At 58.0% G+C, this 26,129-nt stretch overlaps 8 protein-coding genes across 8 annotated transcripts; 3 read left to right on the plus strand and 5 right to left on the minus strand.

Annotated features, from left to right (window-relative positions):
* Nucleotides 1-684: 684 nt before the first annotated feature.
* BJ171DRAFT_216657 (uncharacterized protein) lies at nucleotides 685-2,523 on the minus strand. Its single transcript, XM_053106436.1, has 2 exons — nucleotides 2,428-2,523; nucleotides 685-2,333 (listed from the first exon to the last, which is right to left on the minus strand). Exon 2 carries the CDS (start codon nucleotides 2,293-2,295, stop codon nucleotides 784-786), a length of 1,512 nt encoding a protein of 503 aa, XP_052963346.1. The 5' UTR covers nucleotides 2,296-2,333; nucleotides 2,428-2,523; the 3' UTR covers nucleotides 685-783.
* Nucleotides 2,524-2,672: 149 nt separating this feature from the next.
* Nucleotides 2,673-4,805, minus strand: BJ171DRAFT_601941 (uncharacterized protein). Its single transcript, XM_053115124.1, has 3 exons — nucleotides 4,707-4,805; nucleotides 4,176-4,426; nucleotides 2,673-4,052 (listed from the first exon to the last, which is right to left on the minus strand). The coding sequence occupies exons 2-3, from the start codon at nucleotides 4,348-4,350 to the stop codon at nucleotides 2,866-2,868; spliced, it is 1,362 nt and encodes a 453-aa protein (XP_052963347.1). The 5' UTR covers nucleotides 4,351-4,426; nucleotides 4,707-4,805; the 3' UTR covers nucleotides 2,673-2,865.
* A 20-nt stretch (nucleotides 4,806-4,825) lies between these two features.
* BJ171DRAFT_216666 (uncharacterized protein) lies at nucleotides 4,826-6,192 on the plus strand. Its single transcript, XM_053106437.1, has 4 exons — nucleotides 4,826-4,970; nucleotides 5,053-5,553; nucleotides 5,672-5,775; nucleotides 5,878-6,192. The coding sequence occupies exons 2-4, from the start codon at nucleotides 5,150-5,152 to the stop codon at nucleotides 6,084-6,086; spliced, it is 717 nt and encodes a 238-aa protein (XP_052963348.1). The 5' UTR covers nucleotides 4,826-4,970; nucleotides 5,053-5,149; the 3' UTR covers nucleotides 6,087-6,192.
* A 366-nt stretch (nucleotides 6,193-6,558) lies between these two features.
* On the minus strand, nucleotides 6,559-9,495 carry BJ171DRAFT_427745 (kinase-like domain-containing protein; the record flags this gene model as incomplete). The annotated part of the gene is made up of 11 exons (XM_053107821.1): nucleotides 6,559-6,706; nucleotides 6,910-7,000; nucleotides 7,110-7,173; nucleotides 7,287-7,396; nucleotides 7,570-7,648; nucleotides 7,749-7,828; nucleotides 7,976-8,047; nucleotides 8,191-8,320; nucleotides 8,515-8,766; nucleotides 8,976-9,111; nucleotides 9,422-9,495. The coding sequence occupies 11 exons, from the start codon at nucleotides 9,493-9,495 to the stop codon at nucleotides 6,559-6,561; spliced, it is 1,236 nt and encodes a 411-aa protein (XP_052963349.1).
* Nucleotides 9,496-11,575: 2,080 nt separating this feature from the next.
* BJ171DRAFT_518909 (Vps5 C terminal like-domain-containing protein) lies at nucleotides 11,576-16,372 on the plus strand. The gene is made up of 10 exons (XM_053112300.1): nucleotides 11,576-13,175; nucleotides 13,428-13,586; nucleotides 13,762-13,897; nucleotides 14,019-14,155; nucleotides 14,304-14,408; nucleotides 14,801-14,894; nucleotides 15,091-15,227; nucleotides 15,443-15,511; nucleotides 15,677-15,979; nucleotides 16,075-16,372. Exons 1-10 carry the CDS (start codon nucleotides 11,733-11,735, stop codon nucleotides 16,120-16,122), a joined length of 2,631 nt encoding a protein of 876 aa, XP_052963350.1. The 5' UTR covers nucleotides 11,576-11,732; the 3' UTR covers nucleotides 16,123-16,372.
* Nucleotides 16,373-16,770: 398 nt separating this feature from the next.
* Nucleotides 16,771-20,190, minus strand: BJ171DRAFT_462510 (male sterility protein-domain-containing protein). The gene is made up of 6 exons (XM_053108515.1): nucleotides 20,055-20,190; nucleotides 19,799-19,975; nucleotides 19,393-19,724; nucleotides 17,918-19,260; nucleotides 17,512-17,704; nucleotides 16,771-17,387 (listed from the first exon to the last, which is right to left on the minus strand). Exons 1-6 carry the CDS (start codon nucleotides 20,172-20,174, stop codon nucleotides 17,039-17,041), a joined length of 2,514 nt encoding a protein of 837 aa, XP_052963351.1. The 5' UTR covers nucleotides 20,175-20,190; the 3' UTR covers nucleotides 16,771-17,038.
* A 3,140-nt stretch (nucleotides 20,191-23,330) lies between these two features.
* On the minus strand, nucleotides 23,331-23,966 carry BJ171DRAFT_585397 (uncharacterized protein; the record flags this gene model as incomplete). Its single annotated transcript, XM_053114358.1, has 1 exon — nucleotides 23,331-23,966. The coding sequence occupies one exon, from the start codon at nucleotides 23,964-23,966 to the stop codon at nucleotides 23,331-23,333; it is 636 nt and encodes a 211-aa protein (XP_052963352.1).
* Nucleotides 23,967-24,502: 536 nt separating this feature from the next.
* Nucleotides 24,503-25,862, plus strand: BJ171DRAFT_518933 (uncharacterized protein). The gene has a single exon (XM_053112301.1). The coding sequence runs from the start codon at nucleotides 24,701-24,703 to the stop codon at nucleotides 25,469-25,471; it is 771 nt and encodes a 256-aa protein (XP_052963353.1). The 5' UTR covers nucleotides 24,503-24,700; the 3' UTR covers nucleotides 25,472-25,862.
* Nucleotides 25,863-26,129: the final 267 nt, after the last annotated feature.

Here is a 26,129-nt window from a genome sequence, read left to right on the forward strand (position 1 = left end):
CATCGTGGGTGTTCTGCAACGGATGATCAGGACAAGACAGCAAGCGTTGTCGGCATCCAGGGCGATCGAGGGTGCTGATATGCACGGATCAGAGCCATGACCCCCCTCGTTTCCCGCCATCAATGCCTATTCGACCGTTAGCCCACCAATTCGAAGAGCCCGCACTTCAGGACGCAGGCAGCGGAAGCTCCCGCCACTACTTTGTACGCACTTGTGCGGGCACGAGCGACGGGCAAGGGTGATCATGTTGTGCATGCATCGTCGTCGCCCGCGGTGCCGTGGGAAAGCTCTTGGGACGACGGATTGCATTCATACTGCCGCACGACGCTGGTACGCATGCCGGGACTAGAATCCGTGAATACTGGGACGCCAATATGCTAGTTTGACTCATATACAGCTTGTTCAGAACGAAACGGGACGGCGCCCCAGGGTGTCCCTCAAAGTGATTTGTATCCTCTGGCGAGCACGCCGTGCGATTGCTTCCTGTCCTGGTTGGTAGTCGCTCTGATTCGTTGGTTTGGGAAGCGTCGTCTTGAATACACCCAGTCGATCTCCCGCGGTGATCGATTGGTGCTGATATCGGCATGCGGGACTGTAGTCCATGCCTTGAACCATCTGGACAGCTTCATGGTTTCTCGATGTCAAGCTGGTCGGGTGGCTCGATTAATTTGGCGTCGAGGCACTGCGAACATGCTGCTTGGTCATGGTGGATGTATTCAGAGACCAGAAAACCCGGAATCCCTGATTCAAAAACAGAGTGTCCCATTTTGTTTCGGGAAAGAGCTACATCCGGCGTTGCAGCAGAAGGAGTCGCGGCATATCGACGTGTCTCAGTTTCGGAAATCTACCGAGATCGAACCCCTCAAGGCTATTAAGAAACCGGGGAAGCCGAAACCTCGACAAATGGGCCATGTTCTCCGGTAAACCATCCAAGTGGGCCAGCCTGGTACACTTAGACAGATCGAGACTTTCAAGCTTGTTGAGCGAACGGGGCAGGCCATGCAGGCTCTCGATCGAAGCCGGCACGAGCAGCGTCTCTAGCTTCGGCAGAGCCCCGGGCAGCCCCACCAGGCTGGTCACCAAGGTGGACTGGTCCATGATGAGAGTCACGAGAGATTCCATAGATTGGGGCATATCTTCGAGGTTTCGGATCGTGGGTGGAAGCGCCAAGGACTCAAGCCCAGGCAACTCTGTCGGGAGTCCGGCCAGATTGCTGAGATTCCAGCACTGGGAAAGGTCCAGTGCCCGGAGAGATTTCATGAACTGAGGAAGCCCTTGCAGGGTTTCAAGAGATGGCGGCAGCGTCAGCTCCTTGAGCTTGGGCATGCGAGCGGGCAAGCCTTCGAGGCTCACCAGCTTCGTGCAGTTGCAGAGCTTGAGAGCGGTGAGGGACATTAACGGTTGAGGCATCGTTTGGAGAGATTCGATAGAGCAGGGCAGCGAGAGCTCCGCCACCAGGAGGTCGGGAGGCAGCTCGTTCCAGTCCCAGCTGAGCTTTGCTGTTGAAGACTCCTCAATCGAGAGGCTAATGATGCGGGACGGCGTGGCCCAGTCCATAACGATCGAAGGTGTGCAGTTGTAGAGCATCAATCGGAGCTTGGTTGACCTCTCCAGGTGGAATCGCTCATGGGGCAGCAGCTCGGTCAACTGGCTGTCGAGCAGGAAAGGATGATGCCTGGATCGCAGCATCACAAACCGATTGCACTCGAACAGGCACGGATCATGCAGAATATATGCACTGTCGAGGAAACGAAACTCTTCGGCGCTCGTGAGGAGTTTCGGAGGCTGGCGGTGCCGACTGATGAGCGCCACCAGATCCCAAGGATATTCAAGCATCTTGTTCCGCAGGCCGCAGTAGTCCCGAATGCGAGAGCGAAGCATGTTGGATTTGTAGACCTCCCACCAAAGCTTGAGCTCCTTCTGGTGAGCGGCGGGCGATCGAGGGGAGTGCGGCGTCTGCCGGTTGATGTAGCAAAACAGGCCCTGCAGAGCAATCTTGCGATCGACCGAGGGATCGAGGCCGGCAAACAGGCTCTGGGTGATGCCAAGGAGTGGATTGAGGACGCATGCCCAGACCGAATGACAATCGAGGATGCGTCGGTGGTATTTGGAGGCTCGGATCAGCCTTGAAAGCGTCTTGGGGCTGAGGTTTGCGACAAAGGTGTCGTTGGTGATCAGGATGGTCAAGATGTCGTGCTTTTCCAGAGCAGAGAACAAACTTGGCGGGGCACAGCTGGCGGTGTGGTTGTTGGCTGGGCCAAGGGTTCTGCGGATCTTTGAGGGAGGCGACGTCATGGATGCCGGCGATGGGGTGCGAAAGTGGTTTGCAAAGGCTGCACAGCCAAAGCCGAGGCAAAGGCCAAAAGAAACGGTCAGCGGGCATGTTTGCAGCTGGTTCTACCACCAAGCCCCGGCGACAGCGCATACCTGGGTCAGGATGGGGGTGGTTTCGGCCAGGGCGGTGGTGATGGCGATCGATGTTGGGTTGAGGGGCAAGCCGGGAGCTATTTGTGAGCCGATGGCGCCAATCCGGGTCTGGAAACCTCCAGCGAACCGCAGGGTGGGATGGCCAGGGCGGGATGGCCAGGGGGTGACAGCCAGGAGGATATGACCACTTGGGCATATAAAGGTGGCCCGCGGCTTGGACGGGCGATCTGAAGGTATGTGGACAATCGATAGACGAAAATAGAATATATTGGATGTAATGGATACCAAATAGAACATCACTCGGCTTTGCTGCTTCATCGATAACCGCTGTTTACTACCCATGGGTCTGGGATGGTTGTTGGTTGGGTTGCTTGGCTACTTGAATGTTCAGTGCTGCAACTTGGTTGTTCGGAGGTGGCACTCGTGCAGAACTGGGGATCAGGGCCACTTGCCGAGCATTTTGAGTTGGTTGATGGCATCTTGCCATCCCTGGTCGGCGGACCTGCGATACCAAAAGGCGGCGGTTTCAATGTCTTCGGGGACACCATGCCCATTCTTGTAGCAGTCACCGAGATGATATTGTCCATATCGATTTCCCTGTTCGGCAGACTCGCGATACCACTCGGCTGCCTTGGCGTAGTCCTGGGTGACTCCGTTTCCATAGAAGTAGCAGCAACCAACCATATACTGCCCATACGAATGACCTTGGTCAGCCGACTTGCTGTACCACTCGAATCCCTTCTCGCAGCTCTTTGATACACCCTGGTCATAGTAGAAACTTCCGATCCAGTACTGGCTGTCGCTGTGGCCTTCGTTGGCGAGCTGCTCAAAGATACTCGCTGCCTTCTCCTGGTCCTTCAAAGTGCCGAATCCACAAGTCAGACACAGAGCCATGAGATGTCTGCAAAGCCATTCACGGTCTGATCCCAGCAGGCATAGATTGAAGAACTTGCGGGATGCGGGTGAGTTGGATGAGGCTACGTAACCAATCAGGACACCCTCCTCGAGCTCGAACCCATCAGGCTTGTTCTCTCGGATGATCTCGACACCTTTCTGCTCGTCTCGCTCGGTGCCCCGGCCAAAGTAGTGCATCCAGCCAAGCATGTGGGTGGCGATGGGCTTGATGACTGGGTTGGTAGAGTGGGTGCTGACTTGCTGCCAGTGGTTGAAGGCGTCGACATCGCTCTGTTCGACACCATGAACGATGAACGAGAACCAGCCACGGAGGAACACCATGTGGAGTCGACCATCGTCACTGCCTTGGTTTGCAGCCTTGGAATACCACCCAATGGCTGTCGTGTAATCTTGATCGACACCTTCGCCATTCTCATAGCATCGGCCGAGAGCGATTTGGGCCTGAAGGATTCCACGTTCAGCAAGACTGCGATAGAGCTCGGCGGCCTTGGTGTGATCCTGGTTGGTTCCAACTCCGCTGCGATAACACTCGGCCAGTTGGAACTGGGCCATAAAATGATCGGCTTCGGCGGCTTTCTCCATCCGGTAGAAGATTTCTTGCTGGATAGCCACCCGTTCGGAGGGGCCCACAGACCGCCATCCATACAGAGAGAAGCTCGCTTTCCATGCCAGGAGATACGATGCTGCGGCGTTGCCCTTATCGGCTTGGTCTTCGAGTCAGGATCGGTTGGCTGTCTTTTGATCGTCGCAGTGCAGCGAGAGGGCAATCTGGTCGCTCGGTGTGAGGCTTATCAGCATCTGTCCATTGAACTGGCACAGCCCCTCCTCCAGACACCAGATATAGAAGCGATCTAGCTTGGAGCTCAGGAGGGGCTCGGCACGCCTGCACACTCGAAGGAGGGTCTTGACGGTGTTGTGGTCGAGTGCGAGTTGGAAGCTCTCGTTGCAACAGATGATGGTGAAGATATCTGGGTTGTGTTCGAGGGAGAGTTTGGCGATATCGGGCATCGACGAGGCTGTTCTGGCTTCAGCTTGGCTATGGTGAGTGGCAGGTGATGCTGTGGTTGATGCTGGCTCGTTGATGCTGGCCATGTTGACGGAGACAGGGAGGGAAGATGAGGGAAGCGAACGAAACTGGCGAGGTCGTTCGCATTCCCGATGGCCTTCTCTCCACCCCCAACCCAACACCGCCAATCACCGGCGGCCAGCGGTCGTCTGCCGTCTTCGGTGGCCATCAACATCCATCCACCATGCTTTCGACCCTGCCAGCAAGCTCGTCATTCATTCAGGCAGCTCTTTGGTTCGCCCCGTTCTCGACAGCGACATTCCTGATCGGCCATTGACAATGACAGCGCCGATCGCACCTTAACCCTCCTGGACCAGGATTGTGATCGCAGAGAGCACCAAAGATCGAGGTAGAGACCCGGTCGTCCGGGCCATCCCCTCGTCACCGGATCGCTCGAACAAGACACCAGCCAAAGCCCACCTGGCGAGCTGTATTTCCCCGCCGCGCATGGTGCCTCCTTGCCTTTGCTCATCTCTATCGGCAATCTCGCTCGATTCCGATTTGCTTCCCTCGTATCTGCTGGTTCCTTCCTCAAAGCACCCAATGTCATCGTCGTTTACATGTACGTTCGATGCATGGATGTATTCTCCCCGGCTTGGGTCTCTGCATTTCTCGTTTGCTAAAGCTCTAGCACGGCGCAACAGCCTCGTTTCTTCGTTTGTCTGCTTCATTCCATTCAACCGTTTCCCGACTCGTCTATCCACAGCAAGCAAGTCGCCGGCCAGTCCGCTTCCAAAGCCCATGGACTCGTTTGCCATCATCACCAACCATCACAAAGAGGCCCAGAGCTTCCGAAAGCAGTTTCCGCCCTCCAGCAACCAATTCCCAACCTCCGAGCAGGTCGAGCAGATCAAGCAGGCCGGGCTCATCGACGCATACCAGCTCATCACCGATCCCGCCTTCTTGGACGTCAGCTTCTATAGCTTCGACCAGGTGGTCTTCTCGGCCAGTGACCAGGATCGCACTTGTATTAGCCGGTGTCCCCTGATGCCCCTGCCGGGCCATGTCTACTGCTACTTTGAGGCCGAGGTGGTCATGCCGGACGACCTGCCCCTCGACGCAGCGATTTCGATCGGGCTGGTGGCCAATCCATATCCCCTGTTCCGGTTGGCCGGCGCCGACCCGTCGTCAACCAGCTACGTTCGGTGAGTCTCGAGGGTGTCCGTCTTGAGCCGCCCCGTCAAGCAATTGGATGGTTGCTCGCCGACTGGACAAGCACATCCATGCTCACACCACCACCCCCTCCATGTCTTCGTCATGCAGAAACGGAGAGATTCTCTCGAACGGAACGTTCATGCGAAGAGGACTCCCAACTTTCACCACCCGGACGACCGTCGGCTGCGGATACGACCCAGAGCTTGGACTGGGTATGGTTCCGGAGAAGCACTGGGACAGCGACGCACCAACAACCGACTCCTCGCCTGTGCTGCATCTCTAACTCCTTCCATTTTTCCTCATTTATCCGGCAGTGTTCTTCACCAACAACGGCCGACTCGTGTCGTACTTCCTCTGTCCGGACCAGCGGGCTTATCATGCAGCCGTCAGTGCCAACCAGCCGTGTGTTTTGCAAGTCAACTTTGGCATGAACCCGTTCTGCTACAATCTCAAGGATGAGCTCATGGCCAGGATGGTTGACAAGCCGCCCAGTTATGACGCTGCCATGTCCCAGCCCCAGTGAACCTGAATGCAAATGTATCTGAACCTCTGCGACTCCATCCCTTCAAAGAGCGACCCTCGGGCCCTCCGCAGTGCCTGCATTCCAGAGCCCGTTGTCGTCAAAGTCTCCTCCCGAATGCACCTCCGTGCAACTGCCAACTCTGCTTCCTCTTGCCCTCCGTCCCGCTCGATCCGTCCCGCTCGATCCGTGTCGGTTGTCTTGTCTTTATTCTCTTATGCCTTGCATCTCTCGCAAACTTCATGTTCTCGCTCTCTATGGTCTTGCGACTTTCTTGGCTGAACAACCGACCACCGCGACATCAAAAGAAAAGAGGGGAAAAAAGGAGGGGGAGTGAAAGTGAGGGAGAGAGATCGGGGGGGTGGAGGCAGCGGGCAAAATATCCAGAGTACACATGCTCTGGACCCGACTGATAAGACTTTCGGGGAAATCGGAATCTCGGAATGTTGAGAGTTGAGGATCGGGGAGGGAATGCTCAGTCCTTGATCTTCAAATCCCTCATCTGGAGCTCCTCCTCGATTGTGTTTGCACCGCCGGCCCCGCCGAGGGCCTGGCCGTCCGACTCGAACCTCGGAACTTCCTGGGCACGGTCGGGGGCGACTTCGGGGCCGTTGCCAGAGGGCCTGTCGCAGATGGTCATGGAATCATCACAGCAGCGGGGAGACGTGAGATAGGAGCCAAGATGGCGTTACTGGTGAGTGGCATGCATCTCAGCCCCATCGGCTACCAGCAACGATATGCGACCCAGCAGAGACAGACTCGAAGGCGCCCGTCCCTGGTGGATATTTGGCCTTGGTGCGGGTGGTGGGCAGATCGGTCGACTTACGCTCCAAGACGTTTTGGGGATCCGACACCGGCACTCATGGGTCCGCTCTGCTGCATCTTCTTGATGTGCCGAACTTCCTCGACGATCAGCTCTGTCATGCCGTGTTGAGAGGGAAGAGTTGAGGAGAGCATCGCATACTCACACCCAGGGGATGGGTGCGAATGGGAACTGCTGCGAGGAAGAGCGCATTGCAGACTTACTCTTGATTTCAGGAATGCTGCGGGCCGACTCGAACGAGAAATCGAATATTGAGGGACAGTCGGGCTGGCCAGTGGGGTGTAGCGGCAGTTAGAGATTGCAAACCGTGTGTGGCTCGAAGTGGATGCGACGCAGCACGGCCGAGCTGTCCATGTATCAAAGTAGCATCCAAGTGGTACCTCATCTTCCGGGCTGTGGTAGGCAGCCAGATACGGGTGCTTAAGCGCCTCTTCTGCCGTGATTCTCTTGGCCGGATCAAACTCGAGCATTCTGCCGAGCAAGTCCAGAGCTGGCGGCATCATGACCAGGTGGTTCCGTGGAGAGGAGGATGTCCAGCACGCCAAGTTGTGCAAAACGGAATGGTTAGAACAGTACAGCGTGCATGGATGAGAGATGCAGGGACGCATACTGAGGAACCAATCACCCAGGCACATGTCCTGTGGCAGTGCTGCTTCTACATACCCAGAGGCTCTGCCTTTGGAAAGGCCTTCTGGAGAGGAACCTTTGGGCGCTTCGGCCAACTGGAGAGGTATTTGAGAACCTGGAGCAAATGTACCGTCGTGCTCAGGGGACTGTCCGACTCGGCGATATATGACCAGAACTAGTTCAGAAAGGCTTACAGATTGCTTGCACACACTTACCCTCGCGCTGCACAGACTCATCAAGGTTGGATCTTCTGGAGTGCCGAGGAGCTCAAAGATCTTCTGCAGCTGATCAATGTCTGGCGTCGCGAATCGCGGCTTGTCAGTTCAGTCCAGCTCAGTTCAGTTCAGTTCCGTCCCGTTCAGTTCCGTTCAGTGCACGATTCACGCCGAGTGAACGGGGTGCGGTATCTTCTCGCCATCAACGACACCTTTGCAGTACTCACAATCGGAGCCTTTGAAGAGAACCTTGCCGATGAACAGCTCGCCAAAGATACAGCCGACACTCCAAATATCGACTGGGGAAATCGTGGAAACGAGCGGTCAGATCCACAGAGCCGTCAGACCACAGAACGAGCAGATCCACACGAAAGCGTAGTAAGCCCTTGAACCAAATGACTCATTGGCGTCGGCGGTCGTGCGGCGGATGCAGATCACTTACTGGCTTTGGTGTAGTGCTTTGGCGAGAGGACCACCTCGGGAGCGCGGTAGTATCTTGTGGCAACGTACTCTGTGTTCATAAGCACATTGGCCGCATCGGTTGCGCCACGAGCGAGGCCAAAGTCGCAAATCTACATCGAGAGAGCGGCTCTGGCAGTTAGGATCGCGGCGGTGGAGCGAGCATCCGACAAAGTGTGTGCGCCTGAGGATGTGGTATGCAGGATGTGGTATGCAGGATGTGGTATGCAGGATGCGGTATGCGGAATGTCGTCGCAACGAGTGGTCGCAGCAGCGAGCAGAGCAGCACGCTCCATGCGGGATCTACCTTGAGCTCGCAGTCGCTGTTGACGAGCAAGTTTCCGGGCTTCAGATCGCGGTGCAGAACGTTGGCGGAATGCATCCACTTGAGCCCCCGCACGATTTGGTAGATAAAGTACTGATAGTGCTGGTCGGTCAGGCTCTGGCCACTCTTGATGATTTGATTGAGATCGGCCTCCATGAGCTCCTCGATCAGATAGATCTCGTTGAACCTTTCGGGGTCGTCCGAGTTGATGTCGACATCGATAAAGCTGGTGATCTGGGAGAGCAACGGCGCGACGAGGCGATGGAACGGCGAGGCGATAGAGCAATGACGCGATGAGGCCATGGAGAAATGAAATTGTGGGAAAGGAAACAGAGGACGAGTCAAAACAAGCACAGTTGCAGCAGTGCGAGTATTGCATGGATGCCGGCCTGTCAGGTCTGCTTCCAGCTACGTGCGTCCAAATGCAGAGCTGGCTCACACACATTATCGTTGCCGTGGAGGTGCCGCAAGAGCTTGAGCTCCCGCAAGGCGCGCTTGGCCAGGATTTCTTCCTCAAAGTTCTTGGGGCCGACCTTTTTAATGGCAACCTCTGTGTTTGACTCGTTATCGACAGCAGCCCTGGAGCATAGCCCCGCCCGCAAACTCAGTTAGGCCAAGGTCGTGACGGCACAAGCATCAACAGGCAGGAGGCACAGGAGGCACAAGGACGAGTCGTCGGGGTTGGTGTGCCCACAGTATTGAGAACAAAACATGTGAAGCCATTTCCCTTCCAAGGCGACTCGACCACATTGGCAGATTGGGGGAGGTTTACAGCTCTTCTCTTTCCACACGCTCACGAGAAGGGTGGTGCTGACACTGCTTTGCTACCGACACCCGCGACTGTGTGCCTTGCAGTGCCAGCACCGCCTTCCAAGCACATCCAACGTACCAAACAACACCATATGCACCCTTGCCGATTTCTCGTTTGAAAGAGTATTTTTTGGAAAAGTTGGAGCTGAGCATCGGGATGCTCGCAGCGCGAGTGTTGAGGGTTGTCATTGCCGCGAGATCTGGGTACAGCCAGCGAGCGTAGCAGGGAGTTTTGGCGCATGGGCATACGGTGAGAAGAGAAAATAGCTTCGCCCCTCGCTTCAGTCACGCATCTGCGCTGCAAGGCCGCCGGTGCTGCCCCTGCATCTCGCTTGGTCGCGGCCATTTGCTTCTCGGAGCATCGCCTCGGAGCGTCGCCTCGGCGCGCCGCCTGCGCGGTCGGGCAAGCTGCTCCACTTACCAGGCTGCTTGTAGGCACGGAGAAGGTTGGATCTGCAGGCGCAGGTGTGCCGGCGGTATTGACGAGACCGCAGTGGTAGCGTGGGAAAGGCGAGGGCTGTCGGCCAAGCGCAAGGGCACGGTGACGGCAGGCAAGGAAGGGTGATTGGAGACGATCACGTGGACACGGCCGCGAAAACGCAGAGGCGAGGCCGAGAGACGGGCGGGAGCGGCCCTCGGCAGAGCGAGAGCATGCTGCGAGAAGGCGACGAGTGTCGCGTGTGTGTGTGTGCTGATCATCCAAGAGAAAGCGCAAACGGCTGCGAGGGAAACGGCTTCTCTCCCAACTGCACAGGACCACGCTGGATACGACGGCGATCGACAGAGGAGAGGTGCGACCGAGCTGATTGGGAGAACAAAGCAGCATTCAAAGACACCATCGCAACCGACAGACGAGCGCACGTCCGCAAGCGAGCGAGCAGTCCACCAAGCACCTTCGGACCACACCTGCCAGACAATGTGCCGATCCTTCCGAGGCCCGATGCCGGGCCGATCCCGAGCATCTGCGCGCCTGAATCGAGGCTGCGGCTTCACCGCACCGCCAACGACATCGTTTTCAGCACGGCCACCATCCACCGCGACACCGTCGGCGTCCGCAGCCTCGGCGTCGTCGTTTGCGAGAGAGTTCGGATCATCGCCGGCTTCACACGGCACTCCACGATGCGTACCGACGGGATGCCGCACTTCCAATGTAATGCTGTGCGGGCTGGCTGGCTGGGTGCTGGATGGTGTGGGGCTGCATCGGGACTGCGAATGGCGGGTCTCTGGGCCGTGCAGAAACGGAACTGGAGCGAGGGAGACGGACCAGACCAAGGCACCATCCGGGCGAGCCAAGGTCTCGAGACGGCGATGCACTCCATTGCCTTGCACTAATCACGAGCACCCCATTGCCTCTCTGGCCCACAGACCCTCTCCTCGACTCTCGGTGTCGCCGATCTGGTGCCAAAAGCCAGAGGAATCTTTGCCCAGCTGACCCTGAGCGGCTACGGCGAAACAGGACCAGATCACTAGCGCCTGTATGAGGTGGCAGAGACCTCGGGGAGCCTGCACAAGCCAATAAACACCGTCGATCGACAGAAACCAGCCGGACAGCATGTGTCGTGTGTATTGGAGCGGCAACGGCCCGGGGAGCCGGAGCGAGGGAGGGGAGGGTGCGGCGACATGGCCAGCGACCGAGAGATCTGCCCAAGGGACTCTGGGCGAGCCGCGGGCGGCAGCATCCCAGAGGCCCTCCGGCAACGAGTTCCAAAAATTGCCCATCGCAAAGTAGTCGATGGGACGCGAGGTGTGCCCAATGATTCAGGGTTTGGCAGTGCTTACTCTCAGTCGACCTTCACGGACTAAGCCTGTCACCTCGGGAAAGAGACGGGTGGACAGCCATCGGCAGAGACGGAAGGACGGGCTTTTATAGGCGGGGCTGTGTGGCGCGTGGCTTGGCAGGTGCGTTGTCGGAATGAACAACCTGTCCATGATCGATCCGCATGACTGGCGGTGTGGTTGGCCTTGGGCAGATCTCATGGAATGCCTCGCAGAGTATATCGCAGAGTACACCGTGGAGTATATCATGGAGTATATCATGAGTATATCATGGAGTATATCGTGGTGTATATCGTGGAATACCTCATGAAGCAAGGGTGTAGATGTCCATCGAGTCCACAGGGCTATCCAGACATGCGATCCGCGTGGCATTCAAGCGCATCAATCAAACGCCAGGTCGCCCCACGGCATTCCATGAGCGCCGCCATCGATGGCAATCGCATTGGATCGTTAACAGCCGTTGCGTCGGCCCATCGCCGCTGTCGTTACCGGTGCTCAGCGCCGGCAGGCTCGTCGTGGGCTGTGTGTCTATCCATCCCATCGATCGGCCCACCGCTCGCTTCGCCCTTGGCACGCTGCCCCCGCTGCCCGCGTTGCATTTCTTGGCTCCCTCGATGGACCCTGGCCGACCTCCCGCTCTCCATCTTGCGCCTCTCCCCGGCTCGTCCCATCCGTCGAGCTGCCCTGCTTCTGCCATGGACGAGCAAGACATCCTCTCAAACTCCGTGTGGGAGGACTACCGGCCCTCTCCGCCTGCATCGTCCAACATCCATGTCTCGCTGCACTCGGTCGACTCGGGCTCCCAGATCTTTGGGGAACCCCCGCTGCCATCGTCGAGCCAGGGCCTGAACGAGTCTGCATCCGCCGCCGACGGTGCCGTCTTTGCCTCGACCGAGGATCTCGCCGAGCCCAGCACCATCGCAAGACGAGCCGAGTCCTTCTCGGCCTTCCAGACAGACCAGCCCGAGGCATCGGTGTTTTCGTCCTCTGCCTCGCTCGTCGAGCCTCAGTCGATCCAGCATCGGACCGAATCGCTGTCTGCGTTCGTCGTCGATGACCAGCCTGCTCACCCCGGCAATGGGATGCAGGCCGTGGCTTCTGTCTTTGACTCGAATGAAGAGCTCGTCGACCACCAGTCGGCCTCCGTGCTCAAGTCCGAGTCTCTCTCAGCCTTTGCGGGCCAGCCGTCCGAGGCCATCTACGAGTCCACCGAGGATCTCAAGGACCTGCCGCCGGACCACCAGAGCTCCGAGTCGCTCTCGGCATTTGCAACTGGGGCCGATGCCCGCACTTCTGCTTTCTCATCCACTCATGATTTGGTCGAGCCAACAACCATCGCCACTCTCACCGAGACCTTTTCGGCGTTTGATCTGGCTCGCAGCAGCGACAACGTCTTTGACTCGACCACGAGCCTTCCCGAGCCCGCTGGTGCTTCCCGCACCGACTCGTTCTCAGCCTTCGATGTCTCCAAAGACCAGCCCGTTTTTGCATCGACGCAGAGTCTCAGGGAACGCGACCCTTCTCCCGCACCAATCTTTGACGATCCGCTGCAGGCCTTCTCGACGACAGCTGCAGCAAAGTACCATCCCCAAGCCGATCCCTGGATCCGCGACGATGCCCTTCTCGATGATCCGCTCTCGGCCCACACGCTTGGGTCGAATGCGGACAGGCACTCGCCCACCAACCCCTCCTCTCACATCACTGCTGGCCTCGACAAGCTCCTGGATCCTCTCCGATCAAGTGTCGTCGACTCGCCTCTGCATCTGCACAGCGGGGCTTCGGGTGAACCGGCCCGCGCCATTCCTGCTACCGGGCAGCTGCACGGCGCCAGGCTCTCCGAAGGTCGAGAACAGCACGGTGTCCCATCGTCGTTTGTCTCCGATGCTGCCTCGATCACTCCAATTGCTCCATCGGACCGGGATGGCCGACGTTCCGAAGACGACGTTAGCGTCCACGAGACCGATCCCTTGGGCATCAACACACGCGCGGCCAAGTTTGTCTATGACGATAGCTTTTACGCCCATGCTTCGTCGACAGCCAGAGCGCCGGGCCCAAAGGTATATGGCATGGATTAGACCCTTGTCGCAGCGATTGACTGCTGGGGGAATATCAACAAGGGAGGGGGATTCATGGAGCCGGATGTTGGTGCCACGTACTTGATGATAGCATCAAATATCGCTCGCTTGAATGTGAGCTCAGAGCAGCCCGCGATGATATGTGCAGCCATATTTCTCGGCGCAGTGGGGTGTGGGTTCAAAACAGGGGGGCAGCAGAGCTTACCTCACCGCTGTGACGACTGAACACCCCAGGACCCTCCGCGATCGGCCTATGGCGATACAGCGATACCGCAAGAAGCTTCTCCCAAGCGGCCTGATGGAAACGGCTACAGCTACGAGGTATCAGTCGGAGAGCCCCAAAAGGTGGGCGATGCCATCAACCCTCACATGATATACAAGGTTCGCACCAAGGTAAACGACAATGCGTGAGCACTTTGGCGTGATGCACTCGGCCCGTGCTGGCGACAGTTCTGTACGGTCAAGCAGCGTGTCGTCCACCGGAATAGACGATAGCCGTGGAGCACATCGTGTACGTTCCGAGCAGCGTCATTTGGCGAGCAGCTCACTGATGCCAACTGGATCCCAGACCAACGACCCAGCCTTCCGAAACGCCGAGTTCAGCGTCTCGCGACGTTACCGCGACTTTCTGTGGCTCTACAACCAACTCGTGAATCGGTACCCCGGAGCCATCGTCCCGCCTGTGCCCGAGAAGCACGCACTCGGTGAGTCCTCAAGGGCACTTGCAATCCGAGAGCTTCGTCGCTCACGAGCCCGAGTGGATCAAACCGATAGCTTACCAACCGCCCGCCACCCTCCACGCCTTTTATGATTGCGCACGCCCAGGCCGTTTCCAGGACGAATTGGTCGAGATGCGCCGGTCTTCGTTTGAGCGCTCGCTCCGCAAAATGGTCAACCATTCGATTCTCCAAAACGATCAGGACTTGCGTATATTCTTGGAGTCGGAGACGTTTGTGCACGACGTAAGTTGCAAATGCATGGCGAAAAGGTGTGAGCGGACGAATAAGTGCGGGCGAATCAGTCAGTCAATGTGGAGGACGGCGTGGGAGAGGGGAGGGGAAAACAAGCCGCCAACTTCCACATCATTTGTTGGTCCCACTGAACCTCAAGGTCACCCAAAAGAAGAGGGAAGAGTCCAAGGGATTTATGGGATTTTTGGGCGATGCCATGACCAATGCAAGCCAAACCTTTGTGAAGTACGTCGAAGTTGATCAGGTACGATCTCAGTCCATTTGCCGCCTGCTATCCGAGGCGCTCAAAGACGACCCGGCTTGGGGCGCGGCACACTCCCCTACAGCCTGCTCCTGCTCCTGCTCCTGCTCCTGCTCCTGCTCCTGCTCCTGCTCCTGCTCCTGCTCCTGCTCCTGCTCCTGCTCCTGCTCCTGCTCCTGCTCCTGCTCCTGCTCCTGCTCCTGCTCCTGCTCCTGCTCCTGCTCCTGCTCCTGCTCCTGCTCCTGCTCCTGCTCCTGCTCCTGCTCCTGCTCCTGCTCCTGCTCTTAATCGCGCACAATCGCCGCTGGCATTTTCCTCGATGCTACCTTTGATTGTAACCCAACCCGATGGACTGCAAACACTACCATTGTCGTGGCTATCGGCTACCATCGCAGTGGTTTGAGGATAAGAAACGACAGCTGGACATTCTCGAAACTCAGCTACGCTCAATGTCCAGAGCACTCGAGGCTTTGGTGAAGCAAAGGAAAGGTATCGCAGGCGTCACGCATGCTCGAGCGGACTGTTGCGACCTGGACGACTCGCTCTCGTTGTGTCGCAGTGGAGGATGGGTCTGTTCGAAGCACGCAGAACCGATCACGCTTGACTACGGCATAGTCGGTAACTTGGCTCTGAGCCCCAGAATCTCACTCAAACTCCGTATATGCCATACCACCACCCGACACAGAGATTGGCGCAGCCATGTCTGAGTACGGCGAGAGCTTTGCCTCTGTCAGCAAGATCGACAGCAGTCGGCCCATCTCGCATAACATCCTGTTGATCGGCAACATATACAAGCAAGTCAAGGAAATCTATGATCGACAGGTGTGGAAGGATAGAGAGGGCCATTCATCCGCGCACAGCAGGTGGAATTCTCGTGTGGCGGATCCGGCCCGAGAGACACTGGATCGACTGCGCTGAGTAGATGGATGGCCATGCGTAACTACGTTCCCTTGAGTAGCAATCAGGGATTTCGGGTGGAGTATCGCTCTGACTGATCACTCTGATTGCCCGCTTCGCCGATGGCGGCACTTCAACAGGCAAAGCATGATATCAACCATCTTGTCATTGTCGTCGAGGAGTACATTTTGACCATGGGATCGGTCAAGGTAGGATCGAGACTGTGGGTGACTGGCGACAGTCCAAGGACCCACCTGCCGACGGGACTCATCTGCAACAAACCGGCAGATGCGCTTCTCAAGACGTGTCCACCCTGTCGCCATGCTTTTGCTCCGTCCCGTTCCTCACAGCTTGTCGCTACTCTTTGCTTCCAGACGGCGTTTGCTGCTCGCAGCCGGGCCTATTCGCACTGGCAGACATTCGAACAGCAATACTACCGCAAACAGGATGCTCTCGAGAAGCAGCGTGGGGCCAGCAAGCTCCGGTCAGACAAGATCCAGCAGGCGCAGAGCGAGCTGCTCGAGGTCGAGAAGCAGACGCGCCAGGCCAAGACTGAGTTCGAGACCATCTCGGCTCGGCTTCGGGCTGAACTGGAGTACCTGGACCAGGAAAAGATTGCCGACTTTGCCCAGGCGCTGCGGCTTTATCTCAGGTCGCTCCTGGAGAGCCACCAGGAGGTGAGTCGAGTCGAGTCGGTGCCGGTCGAGTTGGTTCGCTGCGCTGCTGAGCCGCTGAGCCGCTAACCTCGACAATGGACATGCTGCTTCTGTAGATCCAGCGACTTTGGGAGTCGTATTTCGCCTCGGCTGTCCCGATATAGCCTCCTGGGTTGGTCGACATGGACAGAACACAAGCCGCATGTGTCTCCATTTCCTGCCTCAGGCAATGCAAACCACAGCGACAGCAGCAATGATAGAAACAGCGACGATGGTGCCAGAGCGTACCAAACACGACTCGGACTTTGGTCACAGTACCCGCAACAAACGGACCAATAGCCCCCCCCTTCCGTTCCACTATTGGTGGCAACTCTCTTCCCTGAATACATCCATGTTCATCCAGGGTATCCATCAACAGCCACGGAGGAATCTATCACCTCCGATATCCTTCTTGATTGGAGTCATGGCAAGGGATTTGCCTTCATCCACAGAGCACTAGCTTTCATGCAACGGAGTCACAGCAACTGTGGGGCACGCAACATGATCATCGTCTTGAAATCGGTAACGAAGAGTCCGGAGCAACTCAAGGTCACCACGACGAATCCTTCCACGTTGGGAATGGCCACTGTTGATTCTCTGGTGGACAATCTGCGGGATTTCAGTCGTCTTGAGTGACTCCACATCCAGAGCGTGCCAGTCCAGGCGACTATCAAGTTCAGGCGTTCTACACTCCAATTCGATCACTCTGTTGCATCAGTAGTCCTGTCTCTGTCCACAAGTACTCGCAACCAGCACTGACACCAGACGAAAGAGTCGCATGGAGAATCCAAGATGGCTGTGATATTGACCAGGACAGACAGTCAATTGCCGACAGGGCGACTGGGGCGACATCGGGGTATGTGGACGGGGTGAGAGTGGGACACATCGGCAAGCTCTGGATGTCGTGCACAGACTCCGAGGCGATAGTTCAGGAATGTGTGTCAGGGAGATGTGAAGCACCGTGCAAGTGAAGGACCATGGCTGTGCATGGGATGCACCATGAATGGCACTGCCAAACATGCAGTGACCTCCACCACCGAGCTAGTTGTGGGTGTCGGGACGGAAGATGTTGGGCCGCGGGTGCTCCTCGGGTCTCAGCGGCGACGGAGGGTTCGGAGGAGGTGGCAGATACCCGATGTGGGTCAGGTACAGCAGCCCTCGCCCGGCGATCCGCCCAGCCTGGGGACCGAGGGCCGGATAGATCGACCGGGTGTTGGTGTTGTCGACCAGGAAGGACATGCTCAGGATCAGATGCATGAGCGTCGACATGGACGAGTCGTTGGTGAGCTGAGGCGTGAGGAGCAGAGACTTGAATCGCTCGCGGGTCTCGAACATGACGGACCAGCCAGAGGCATTGACAATCTCAAAGAGTCGAGTTTCGGTGATGACGCTGCGAGGTGGGCCGAGGGACAGGATGTGTGGGATGGTGGTGTGAGTGAGTGACTGCCGAGGAATGGCACTCATCCTGCTGCCCTCCCAGTCCGCTTGCCACTCGGCTCGCTCGCTCATCTCACCTGCGCTCTGGGTCGCTGATGTGGAACACAAACTTGGGCAGGGCCGCCTCGGAGGCTGCGATCGCAGCGACCACCTTGGCGACATGGTCGACTGGATTCATGGTGATGGTCACGGGGGTGGCATTGGAGGGAGCGATCCCGATGCGGATGCATCCCTTGATATACTGCCAGATGTAGTCGTCCGAGTGGCACACTGAGAGAGTGAGAGTGAGAGTGAGAGTGAGAGTGAGAGTGAGAGTGAGAGTGAGAGTGAGAGTGAGAGTGAGCTGAGATGAGCTGCTGCACCACCACCACACCACCACACCACCACACCACCACACCACCACACCACCACACCACCACACCACCACACCACCACACCACCACACCACCACACCACATTGCCATATCACATCCAGTGACTCACCTCCATAGACACTGTCGCTTGCAATCAGCGATGGTCGGATGATCGTCGCAGGCACTCCCCTCGATCGTGCCTTGTTGATCAGCTGCTCAGAGACCCACTTGGTCTGTGCATACCCGCCAGAGACGTTCCAGTTGGAATACACCCTCTCCTCGAGCGGCGTCCTTGCACCCCGTGCCATGGGAATCGCCCCGACCGCCGAGATGAAGTGCAGCGGCTTCAAGTGGTGGGTCGTGGCCAGCCGCAGGGCCGTCGCCGTGCCCAGGACATTCGGCCCCTTGAGCGCCTCATAGTCGTCGAGCCAGTGCACCTCGGCGCCGCAGTGCACAACCATGTCGGTCTCCTTGCCGATCTTCTTCCATCGCTTGTTGGTCAGTCCCCACTGGTCGAGCGACAGATCGCCGCAGACACCAACGAGTCGCGGCTTGACATTGTTCACGAGGTAGTGCGTCTGCTGCGGGTTGAGGATCAGCTTTCTGGCTGTCTCAAAGATGCGGTCGATGGCAGCCTGGTCGCTCGCGGCTCGGACCAGACAGTAGATCCTGGCAGCAGGGTACTTGGCAGCCAGCTCGTACAGCAGGAACGATCCGAGGAAGCCAGTGGCCCCCGTCAGGACGATGCCGCGAGGCGACTCGGGAAAGACAAGTGGAGGGAGACCCTCGGCCGTCACACTCGCATCGTCGAGCCGGGCGGCCTCCTGGTCGAGGTCGACTGTCGGTGGCATCAGCGGGTGGTTGCCTTGGAGATCAATCACCAGCTGGGCGACATCGAGGGGCGTCAGGCCGTTCGAGAGCAGCATCATCGGCGAGATCTCGACATCGTACTCTTCCTTGATGGCCAGGGCCAGGCGGCCGACACTCAGCGAGTCAAACCCAGCCCCGCTGATGCTGTAGTTGCGGCCGTCGAGAGAGGGAATCCCGAGGAGCTGGCTGCCGAGGCTGGAGATTGCAGCCGCGATGCGAAACAGCGGGGCCTCGCTGGGGGCGAGACGGGGATACACAACGGATTCTTGGTGCAGATCGTTGTTCTCGGCGATCCACTTGATCTTCTTGAGGTCGCGCTTGCCAATCTCGGTCATGGGGATCTCGTCGAGCTGGAAGCAGTTGTGGATCGGCACCTTGGAGACGTTTGCAAGGCCAAGCAGATCCTGGGTCATCCGGATAACGACGCTGGGCTCGGTGCGGGTCGTGGGGCGGGCCTGGAGAACATACAGCATCACGATCTTCTTCTCGGAGGTCTGGACAAATGTACAGTCGGCGATGGTGTGGCTCAGGTGCTGGACGACCAGGGCCTCGAGATGGTTCAGGTCGACATAGACGCCGTTGACTTTGATCTTCTGGTCGAATCTGGAGGGTGAGGTGTGAAGTGAGGGAATGAATGATGTGAGTACTCGGGATACAGGAGCGGGACGTGTCGTCAGGGTACCAGATGTGCACTCGTCATCAATGAGAGTTGCAGCACCCGGCCATTGACCTCACCTTCCAACCACAGTGAACTCGTTCTCGCTGACCATCTCGACCCAGTCCATGGTGCAGACTCGGGGCGAGCCGTCGCTGAGGAAGCCAAAGGAGGCCAGTCTGTCGTTGGGATTGGCATTGACAAAGTCGGGGTGGTTGCGGATGGGATGGTCGGGATCGACGGCGTAGACGAGGACGCCGCTCTTGGAGACATTTTGATCAACGATATTGCCCTCCTCGTCAAAGAGGAGGCAGCGCACCCCAGGCTTGGCCTGCTTGTAGACCAGTTTATGTGCTTCGAGGATCTGGTTGACTGGTTGGAAAAACATCGCAGCGGCACCAATCAAGAGAGCCTGGAGGTTGAACTGAGAATGAATATCCTTGGCAATGTGTATCTGAAATGTCTGAATAGTCTCCTGTCACCCACCTCGCTCGAACCATATGCTGACATCAACTCTGCATTTGGAAGAATTTTTCTCGCGCGCTGAACAATGCTTGGAGACACGAGCTCCGAGCCCAAGCCGATCTTTCTCGTTTCTGTCCATTTGACATCGGGATTCTGATTCTGAGCAACACTGATAATCATCTTCATGAGCGAGGGCGTCTGCGCATGGGTAAAGTAATGCGAATCATCCATCAGCATTGGTGGGACGAATTGCTTGCCGTTCTCAATGGCAGCTTACCAGATATAGATACGATACGCCATCGTCAAGCATTCTGATGATGCTCTTGATTTTGTCGACAGTGTTGGGTGTGGGCTGGGGGGTCCACAAAGATCCGTTGAGGTTCAAGGCGCAGAGCATCAAAGTGAAAGTTGCGACAAACGAAGGTGTCTGATCGCCATGCAAGTTAGTTCTCAATTCATGGATGGCTCGACGCTCTGTTGCACAGGATCATATAGCTTACCTGACACACTCCAATCTTTAAAAACATGTGCCCCAGAATGCTTCTGCCAGTTGTTGCACCAATATGAGGGAACTTGTATCTGAAGAACCATAAAGGAGTCTCAGAGAGTTAGAGACTTCGTTCAGTTGGAATCATCAAAGCGGTTGAAATGCCACGGGTCACTTACGTCTTGGGAATGCCTGTTTTCGTGGTTTGAGGAGCACCAACGAGGCACAGAGGTCAAACACACTTCCTGCTGATGTTTCGTTGTCCGTGTTCCGCTATCTCAGTCGCCACCTGATGTTCGCCCAGGTTCATATTCTTCCTCTGTAGTTGGAACTTGGCTCGCTCGTCACCATTCTCAAACACCCACATACCAGTCGTTCCAGAGGTCCCCAAATAGGCGACAAAGTCGTCGAGGGGTTCACAGACTTCGAGAGACGGGTGTGGGATGTTGTCCAGCACCGGGAACGTGGTGGCATCGGCCAAAGTCACTCCTATGGTGCGGCTAGGCTTGGTGTGGTGGTAGAGGATGTACTTGACCGCATGTCTGTCAAGTGTGGTTGTGGTTGTGGTGCAGGTGTCAGGGGCTCTGTAGAACAACTCAGGAGAGAGCTGGCTCGACTCTCACTCCAGCAAACGGCCCGCCTTTGCTCATGACAGCGATTGAAAGCATACCTCTCGCACAGGGCTTTGCGAGCAGCAGAGGGAAGGTTCAGCGCGAGATTGAGTGTCTTCCTGGATGCGAAAGACGATATGGGTGAGGCTCGTTCCCGTTGACAATGCCTCCTGTTCTGCCGGAGGGGCGCTCCACGATCGACGAAACAGAGCAGCCATAACCAGAACAGATCGCCGCACACCACAGCATCCCACCGCAACACATCAGAGATGCCTACTTGCCGAGCATCCACACCGCAAACGAGTAGATCACCCAGCTGGCCTCGGCCTCGCAGAAGGTGCCGATGACCTCGTGGCCGTCGTTGTTCCAGCCAGGGAGGGCCTTGAGAGCCTGGGCGACCGAGTACGCCTGCTTCCACACACGGAGATAGCTGAAGCGCTCCGAGATGCCGCTCTCGTAGGTGTTGATCAGGAGGGCATCGGGTTCGTCGCGGGCGGTGTTGATGAGACACTCGACGGGATGGAGCCAGGGACCAAAGGGATCGGGCTGAGACGGGGTCGCTGGCTGTGAGGAGACAGGGGTCTGGGCCTCTGGCGAGACAGGGGGCTCGGCATCGTCAGAGGGCTCAGAGGCCTCTTTGCCAGCCACGGGCATATTGGAGAGACGGGATGCGAACGACAACGAGCCCGCCGATACCAGCAGCTCGGAGACGGTGCCAAGATGGCGATATCGACGACGGGGTTGGCTGCAGACGAGGCCGATGAGGACGAGGGAAAGGGGCAGAAAGGGGGCAGAGCAGATGCCGTCGGCTGTCTGGGCAAGAAGGTGCCGGCAACCCGCCGGCACAAATTCTCCTTGCAGAGTGTGCTCGCTCCCGGTCCACACAACTCGACCGAGGCCATCCATTCAACCGCCGTTGGCCGCAATCGCAAGGCGGTCCCAGCGACCCCCCCCCAGAGCATGACAGTCGTGCGAGCCCATGGCGAACGGATCAAGAAAGGGGGCGTTCGAGCGCGTCCTGGCTCTGCTTTCACTGCAAAAGGCCGGTTTGCTCGCATTCTGGCTCAACGGGATTCACATGATGTTTGAAAGAGAACCCATCGATGTTCCACGGAACAGCCGGGTGGTTGTGCCGGGTCCAAGTTGTTGGTTCATGGTGCATGATCGGCCTGGCCGGAAATCAGGGCGCCCGCGTTCCGTATGGGCCGTCGCTCATGGTTAGAACATTGTTTCGGAGCTGCTGCTCCGACGCACTGAACAAGCATTCGCCCTGTGCACCACGCACCGACTCGCAGCACACCAATGCACTCCCACAACTTGCTCCCAGACCGGCTCCACATGGCCACTCCCATTCTCGCTTGGTCAAGGCGATATGAGCCATCCGATTCGGTATCTCCCGGTAGACGAGCTCTTTCTCAATGTAGATAAACATATATTTGTCGAGACATTGCAGTTAATCCATGCCGTGAGGGAGTGAGTGATTTTGGCCGGGTACTGGAGAGTAGCAATTCCGGACGCACGAGCCCACACAGTGTCTTGAGTCAGTCGCTCCGTCAAAGCCGCGATGGATCCAGGGACCCACATTGTGTAATCTGGAGGTGGGTGAGGCCAGCCGGTCATCTGAGCCAATACCCTGTTGATCAGGAGGGCTAGCGATGGAGGAGGCTGTTGTTTGCTGTTGTCTTCGGTGACGAGGCAGTCACAGACGGCGGCGATGCCCTGTTGCTGCTGAGTTCATATGTGCCGGCGACAACAGTGGGGCTGCAGCCTCCTCAGACACTCGTGCTTGGCATCGAAACGCATGTGGGATCGGCGGGGAGCATGGTGCAGGATGAACCAAGGGCATAGATGAGCGAGGCGTTCGGGCTAATGGAGGAAGTTGCCACCATCAGCAGAAGCTTGCTGTATCCCACGGATCGAGAGGGTCGCCAAGCGAGTGTCGAAAGAGTGGCAGAGAAAGCCAAGACGGCGCCAAGAGTGGTAAATCCAAGACGATAGCTTGTGTCGCTCGCTGTCCGATCGCACGTTTCGGGGGAGCGATTGCACGTTCCCACAGAGGCTGCTGTCCGAGACCCGCGTGCCAAGAGCGGAGGGAGCTGGCGAGGCGAAGGAGCAAGATCGGGGCCGGAGCGAGACAGACCAGGGCGCAAAGCAGCTTGCGAGAGCGAGGAAGGTGGGCTTTGGAGAGCTGGGCTTTGTCGGTTGCGTTCAGCGGGTGCCGAAAAGTTGTTCTGGGAGGGTCGACTGCGGTTGCATCCACAGCAAAACGAAAGCCGGAGAGAACATATGCGATAGATACAAAGTAGATGCGAACGGAGGGCGGAGTCTGGTAGCAGCCCGGATGAGAGGCGGAAGAGGGTGGGTGCTCAGTGAGAGAGGCCCTGGCAGAAAGCTGGGGTCGCCGAGACAGGGCCCACACGAGCCGGAGGAGCCGCAGGCGGCACGGGCGAGGGAGCTACCGCCGTGTCCAGACGCCGGCCAGCAGCAGTACATAGAGGCCATGGAGCCAACGGACCAGAAAGCCGACCATCAGGCCGACGGGAAAGAGCACAAAGAAGGACACGAGCCCCAGCAGGATCAGCGGAGAAATGAGGATTTGAACGAGGTGGTCGGACCAGGCGACCATGGGGTCGTCCAGGCCCAGCCGAGCCGAGGGCAAGGCCGTGTGGGAAGGCAAAAGGCCGTGGGCGGAAGCACGATGGCCAAGCCGAGCGAGCACGGGCGACGGCAAGACCTCGGAATAGGAGAGCGAGCGCTTCGTCGAGGCTGTCGACAGAGACATGGAGGACGAAGAGGAGGGCTCATAGAGGCTGGGAAGGGACGACGGCAGCATCGTGGGAGGTGCTGGTGCTGGAGAGGCCAGCCGGATGGGCGAGGGCAGCGACGAACTCGAGACGGTACTTGACGGTGAGAACGAGCTCCGTCGCAGATGCTCTGGGTCGATGGCGATGATATGGCTGGCCGAGGCGGGGAGTTGGCCCGAGGCGATCGACGACAGAATGGGTGGATGGGACAGCGCCGAATAGTCGGGCGGTGGTGTGTTGGGGATGTGCAGCTTGGCGAGGACGGGCCTGGCGGATCGCGAGACCATGGCGGAGGGTTATAGAGCAGAGCAGATGGAATGGAATCGATGGATGGATCGAGGGGCGGGCCAGAGAGGCGGCCGGCGAGGGCGGGTGCAGGGAGAATGAGGACGGTTAAGACGAGCGATGGAGGTCAAGTCCAAGTCGGCGACGAAGACGGATGGAGATGGGGACGAACGGCGGCGAAAACTGGAAAGGCCGCGGTGGCGTTGTGGGACGGCAAAACTTGTGGCGAGGCGGAGGTGGTTGGTGGGACGGGCGATTGATGTTCTGGAGGAGTTGAGAGCAGAGTCGCGAAGTATACGAGTCTGCGGTGCAGCAATGGAGTATGCGAGTTGACAGCAAGACCATAAAGTATATGAGTCGGCGGTGGAGTTATCATCCGATTTGACAGGTGTTCGCAAGTTGAGCATTCATGGGCTGAGCATTCATGGGTTGAGTATCCGCGAGTTGAGTATTCGTGGGTTGAGCATTCGTGAATCGATGCCAACGATGTCGCCGTGACCACCGGCGAGCCACCCGATCGTTTGACAAATCAATCAACCGCCGTTCGATTGCATCTCGCTGCCGCACACCCCCCATATCGCTCGATCGCATCTCGCTGCGACGCACTGCATCCGAATGACCCCTCTGGTCCGCCGCAGTCATCCGATGCTGCCCCCAACTCTCCACCCCTCACGGGTCTGCATCCTCGGTGCTGCTGCTGGCGCTTTTTCCCGCCCTCGGACAGCGCCGAGCACCCATGTGCCGGCATGATGAACAGCGCCCTGCTTGGACCTATGACGTCCAACCTATAAAGCCACCGGCCTTGTCCATGAACAACTCAGGGCGAACGCTGCGTCGAATCAGCCCTCGATATTCCTGCTCCTCTGTCTTCTGCTTTGTCCGTGGCTGCTCCAGCCATATTCTGCTCTTTTCCAGCTCTGTACGATACATTCGCCCTATGCTCTCGGACGCTTTCCCAGCAGCCACCAAGTCTATGCCCTCGGTCGTGCCCGAGACGCTGCCGCATCTTGGCGACCCTGTGCGGCCACCCCACAGCGAGGTTTGTGTGTTTTCAGCTCGGCCAAAGGCCCGACCAAACGGCTTCCGCCATGCTCCGTCCAGCACACAACCCGCACCGGCCCGCAGCCACTCTGCTTCCGACACCGGGCCTGCCTCTACCTTGACGACAAGCTCGCAAGCCCACCCACCTCGCATCGTCGTCCTCGTCGAGCCGTGCTGTCGTCGACTCGCACCTGCCGCCGAGGCCGAGCCCAAGCATCCGCTGCACACGCAACCATGGCTCAGCTGGCCGCATCTGACTCGAGACGAATGGGCAGGAGCAGGGATGCTCCTCGCCGTGGCCGGGGTGTCGACGGGGCTGTTCGTGATCCTGTTCTGGCTGGGCCCGCTGCTGATTGTGTTTGGTGGAGTCGTCAGCATCGGCTTCTGGCTGGCACAGGGCATCCGTGCTGTTCTGCGCATTCTGCAGGAACAGACGGACTACGACACCGCCCCGCCCGAGCCATGAGTGCGAAGGGGATGCTGAAGATCCCGATGCCAGTCCCATCTGCCTGATACCCTCTTCGAATTGCAAGATCGATGCAAGTCTGATGCCGCAACCGCCGCCAGAAGGCCCCCGGTCGACCGCAGGATCGGTCCGGCCGGCCGCGTGGCTGCATGCAACTTGATCACCCGGCCTGTCTGTCTGGGTCGCCGTCTGGCAGCAAGCGCTGAGCTGACCCCCCATCCGCGCTGCGAACCTGCAGATGACCAAAGGCCACCCAGAGCCGCGCAATGCTCTCGCCCCCCCCCCAAAAGCATGTCATGCGACGCTGCCGGCCCGACAGAGTCTCCCATGTCCCTGCAGTCTCTGTCCGTGCTGCGCACAGGGCGTGAATATACATGATTCCAATCCGCAATGCCAGGACTGCCACAGCAGAAGCACGGATCAGCTCGGGTGGGGAAGACTGTGGCCCAAGGTGAGCAACAAAGCATTCTGTCGAAGCGGGTGCATCAGAGAGCCCTTGAGGGTCTTTTTTTTTTTCCTTGGCCGGTGGTGCGCGCGGCCATCGGTTGAAATGCCCCCCCTTGCAGCATATCTCGCTGATACAGCGATTCGCTGTAACGCCGCATTCCGTCTGTGCACCACCGCCAGCGCCGTGATACCGGCCACACGCAGGCCATAT

The sequence above is a fragment of the Polychytrium aggregatum genome, assembly GCF_025602895.1.
Source record: "Polychytrium aggregatum strain JEL109 chromosome Unknown BJ171scaffold_41, whole genome shotgun sequence".
In the NCBI taxonomy this organism is placed as follows: Eukaryota; Fungi; Chytridiomycota; class Chytridiomycetes; order Polychytriales; genus Polychytrium; species Polychytrium aggregatum.

Excerpts from the sequence above, each read along its gene's own strand:
- BJ171DRAFT_518909 (XM_053112300.1), top strand. The coding sequence starts at position 11,733 with ATGGACCCTGGCCGACCTCCCGCTCTCCATCTTGCGCCTCTCCCCGGC. Across the intron at positions 13,898-14,018 it reads GCCCGAGAAGCACGCACTCG|GCCGTTTCCAGGACGAATTG; the intron begins GTGAGTCCTCAA and ends GCGCACGCCCAG. Across the intron at positions 15,980-16,074 it reads TCCTGGAGAGCCACCAGGAG|ATCCAGCGACTTTGGGAGTC; the intron begins GTGAGTCGAGTC and ends CTGCTTCTGTAG.
- BJ171DRAFT_216657 (XM_053106436.1), bottom strand. The coding sequence starts at position 2,295 with ATGACGTCGCCTCCCTCAAAGATCCGCAGAACCCTTGGCCCAGCCAAC.
- BJ171DRAFT_601941 (XM_053115124.1), bottom strand. The coding sequence starts at position 4,350 with ATGCCCGATATCGCCAAACTCTCCCTCGAACACAACCCAGATATCTTC. Across the intron at positions 4,053-4,175 it reads AGATCGCTTCTATATCTGGT|ACCAAGCCGATAAGGGCAAC; the intron begins GTCTGGAGGAGG and ends CCTGACTCGAAG.
- BJ171DRAFT_518933 (XM_053112301.1), top strand. The coding sequence starts at position 24,701 with ATGTGCCGGCATGATGAACAGCGCCCTGCTTGGACCTATGACGTCCAA.
- BJ171DRAFT_462510 (XM_053108515.1), bottom strand. The coding sequence starts at position 20,174 with ATGCTCTGCGCCTTGAACCTCAACGGATCTTTGTGGACCCCCCAGCCC. Across the intron at positions 19,976-20,054 it reads GCGTATCGTATCTATATCTG|ACGCCCTCGCTCATGAAGAT; the intron begins GTAAGCTGCCAT and ends ACCCATGCGCAG. Across the intron at positions 19,725-19,798 it reads CAGCATATGGTTCGAGCGAG|GCTCTCTTGATTGGTGCCGC; the intron begins GTGGGTGACAGG and ends TTCAACCTCCAG.
- BJ171DRAFT_216666 (XM_053106437.1), top strand. The coding sequence starts at position 5,150 with ATGGACTCGTTTGCCATCATCACCAACCATCACAAAGAGGCCCAGAGC. Across the intron at positions 5,554-5,671 it reads TCGTCAACCAGCTACGTTCG|AAACGGAGAGATTCTCTCGA; the intron begins GTGAGTCTCGAG and ends TTCGTCATGCAG. Across the intron at positions 5,776-5,877 it reads CGACCCAGAGCTTGGACTGG|TGTTCTTCACCAACAACGGC; the intron begins GTATGGTTCCGG and ends TTTATCCGGCAG.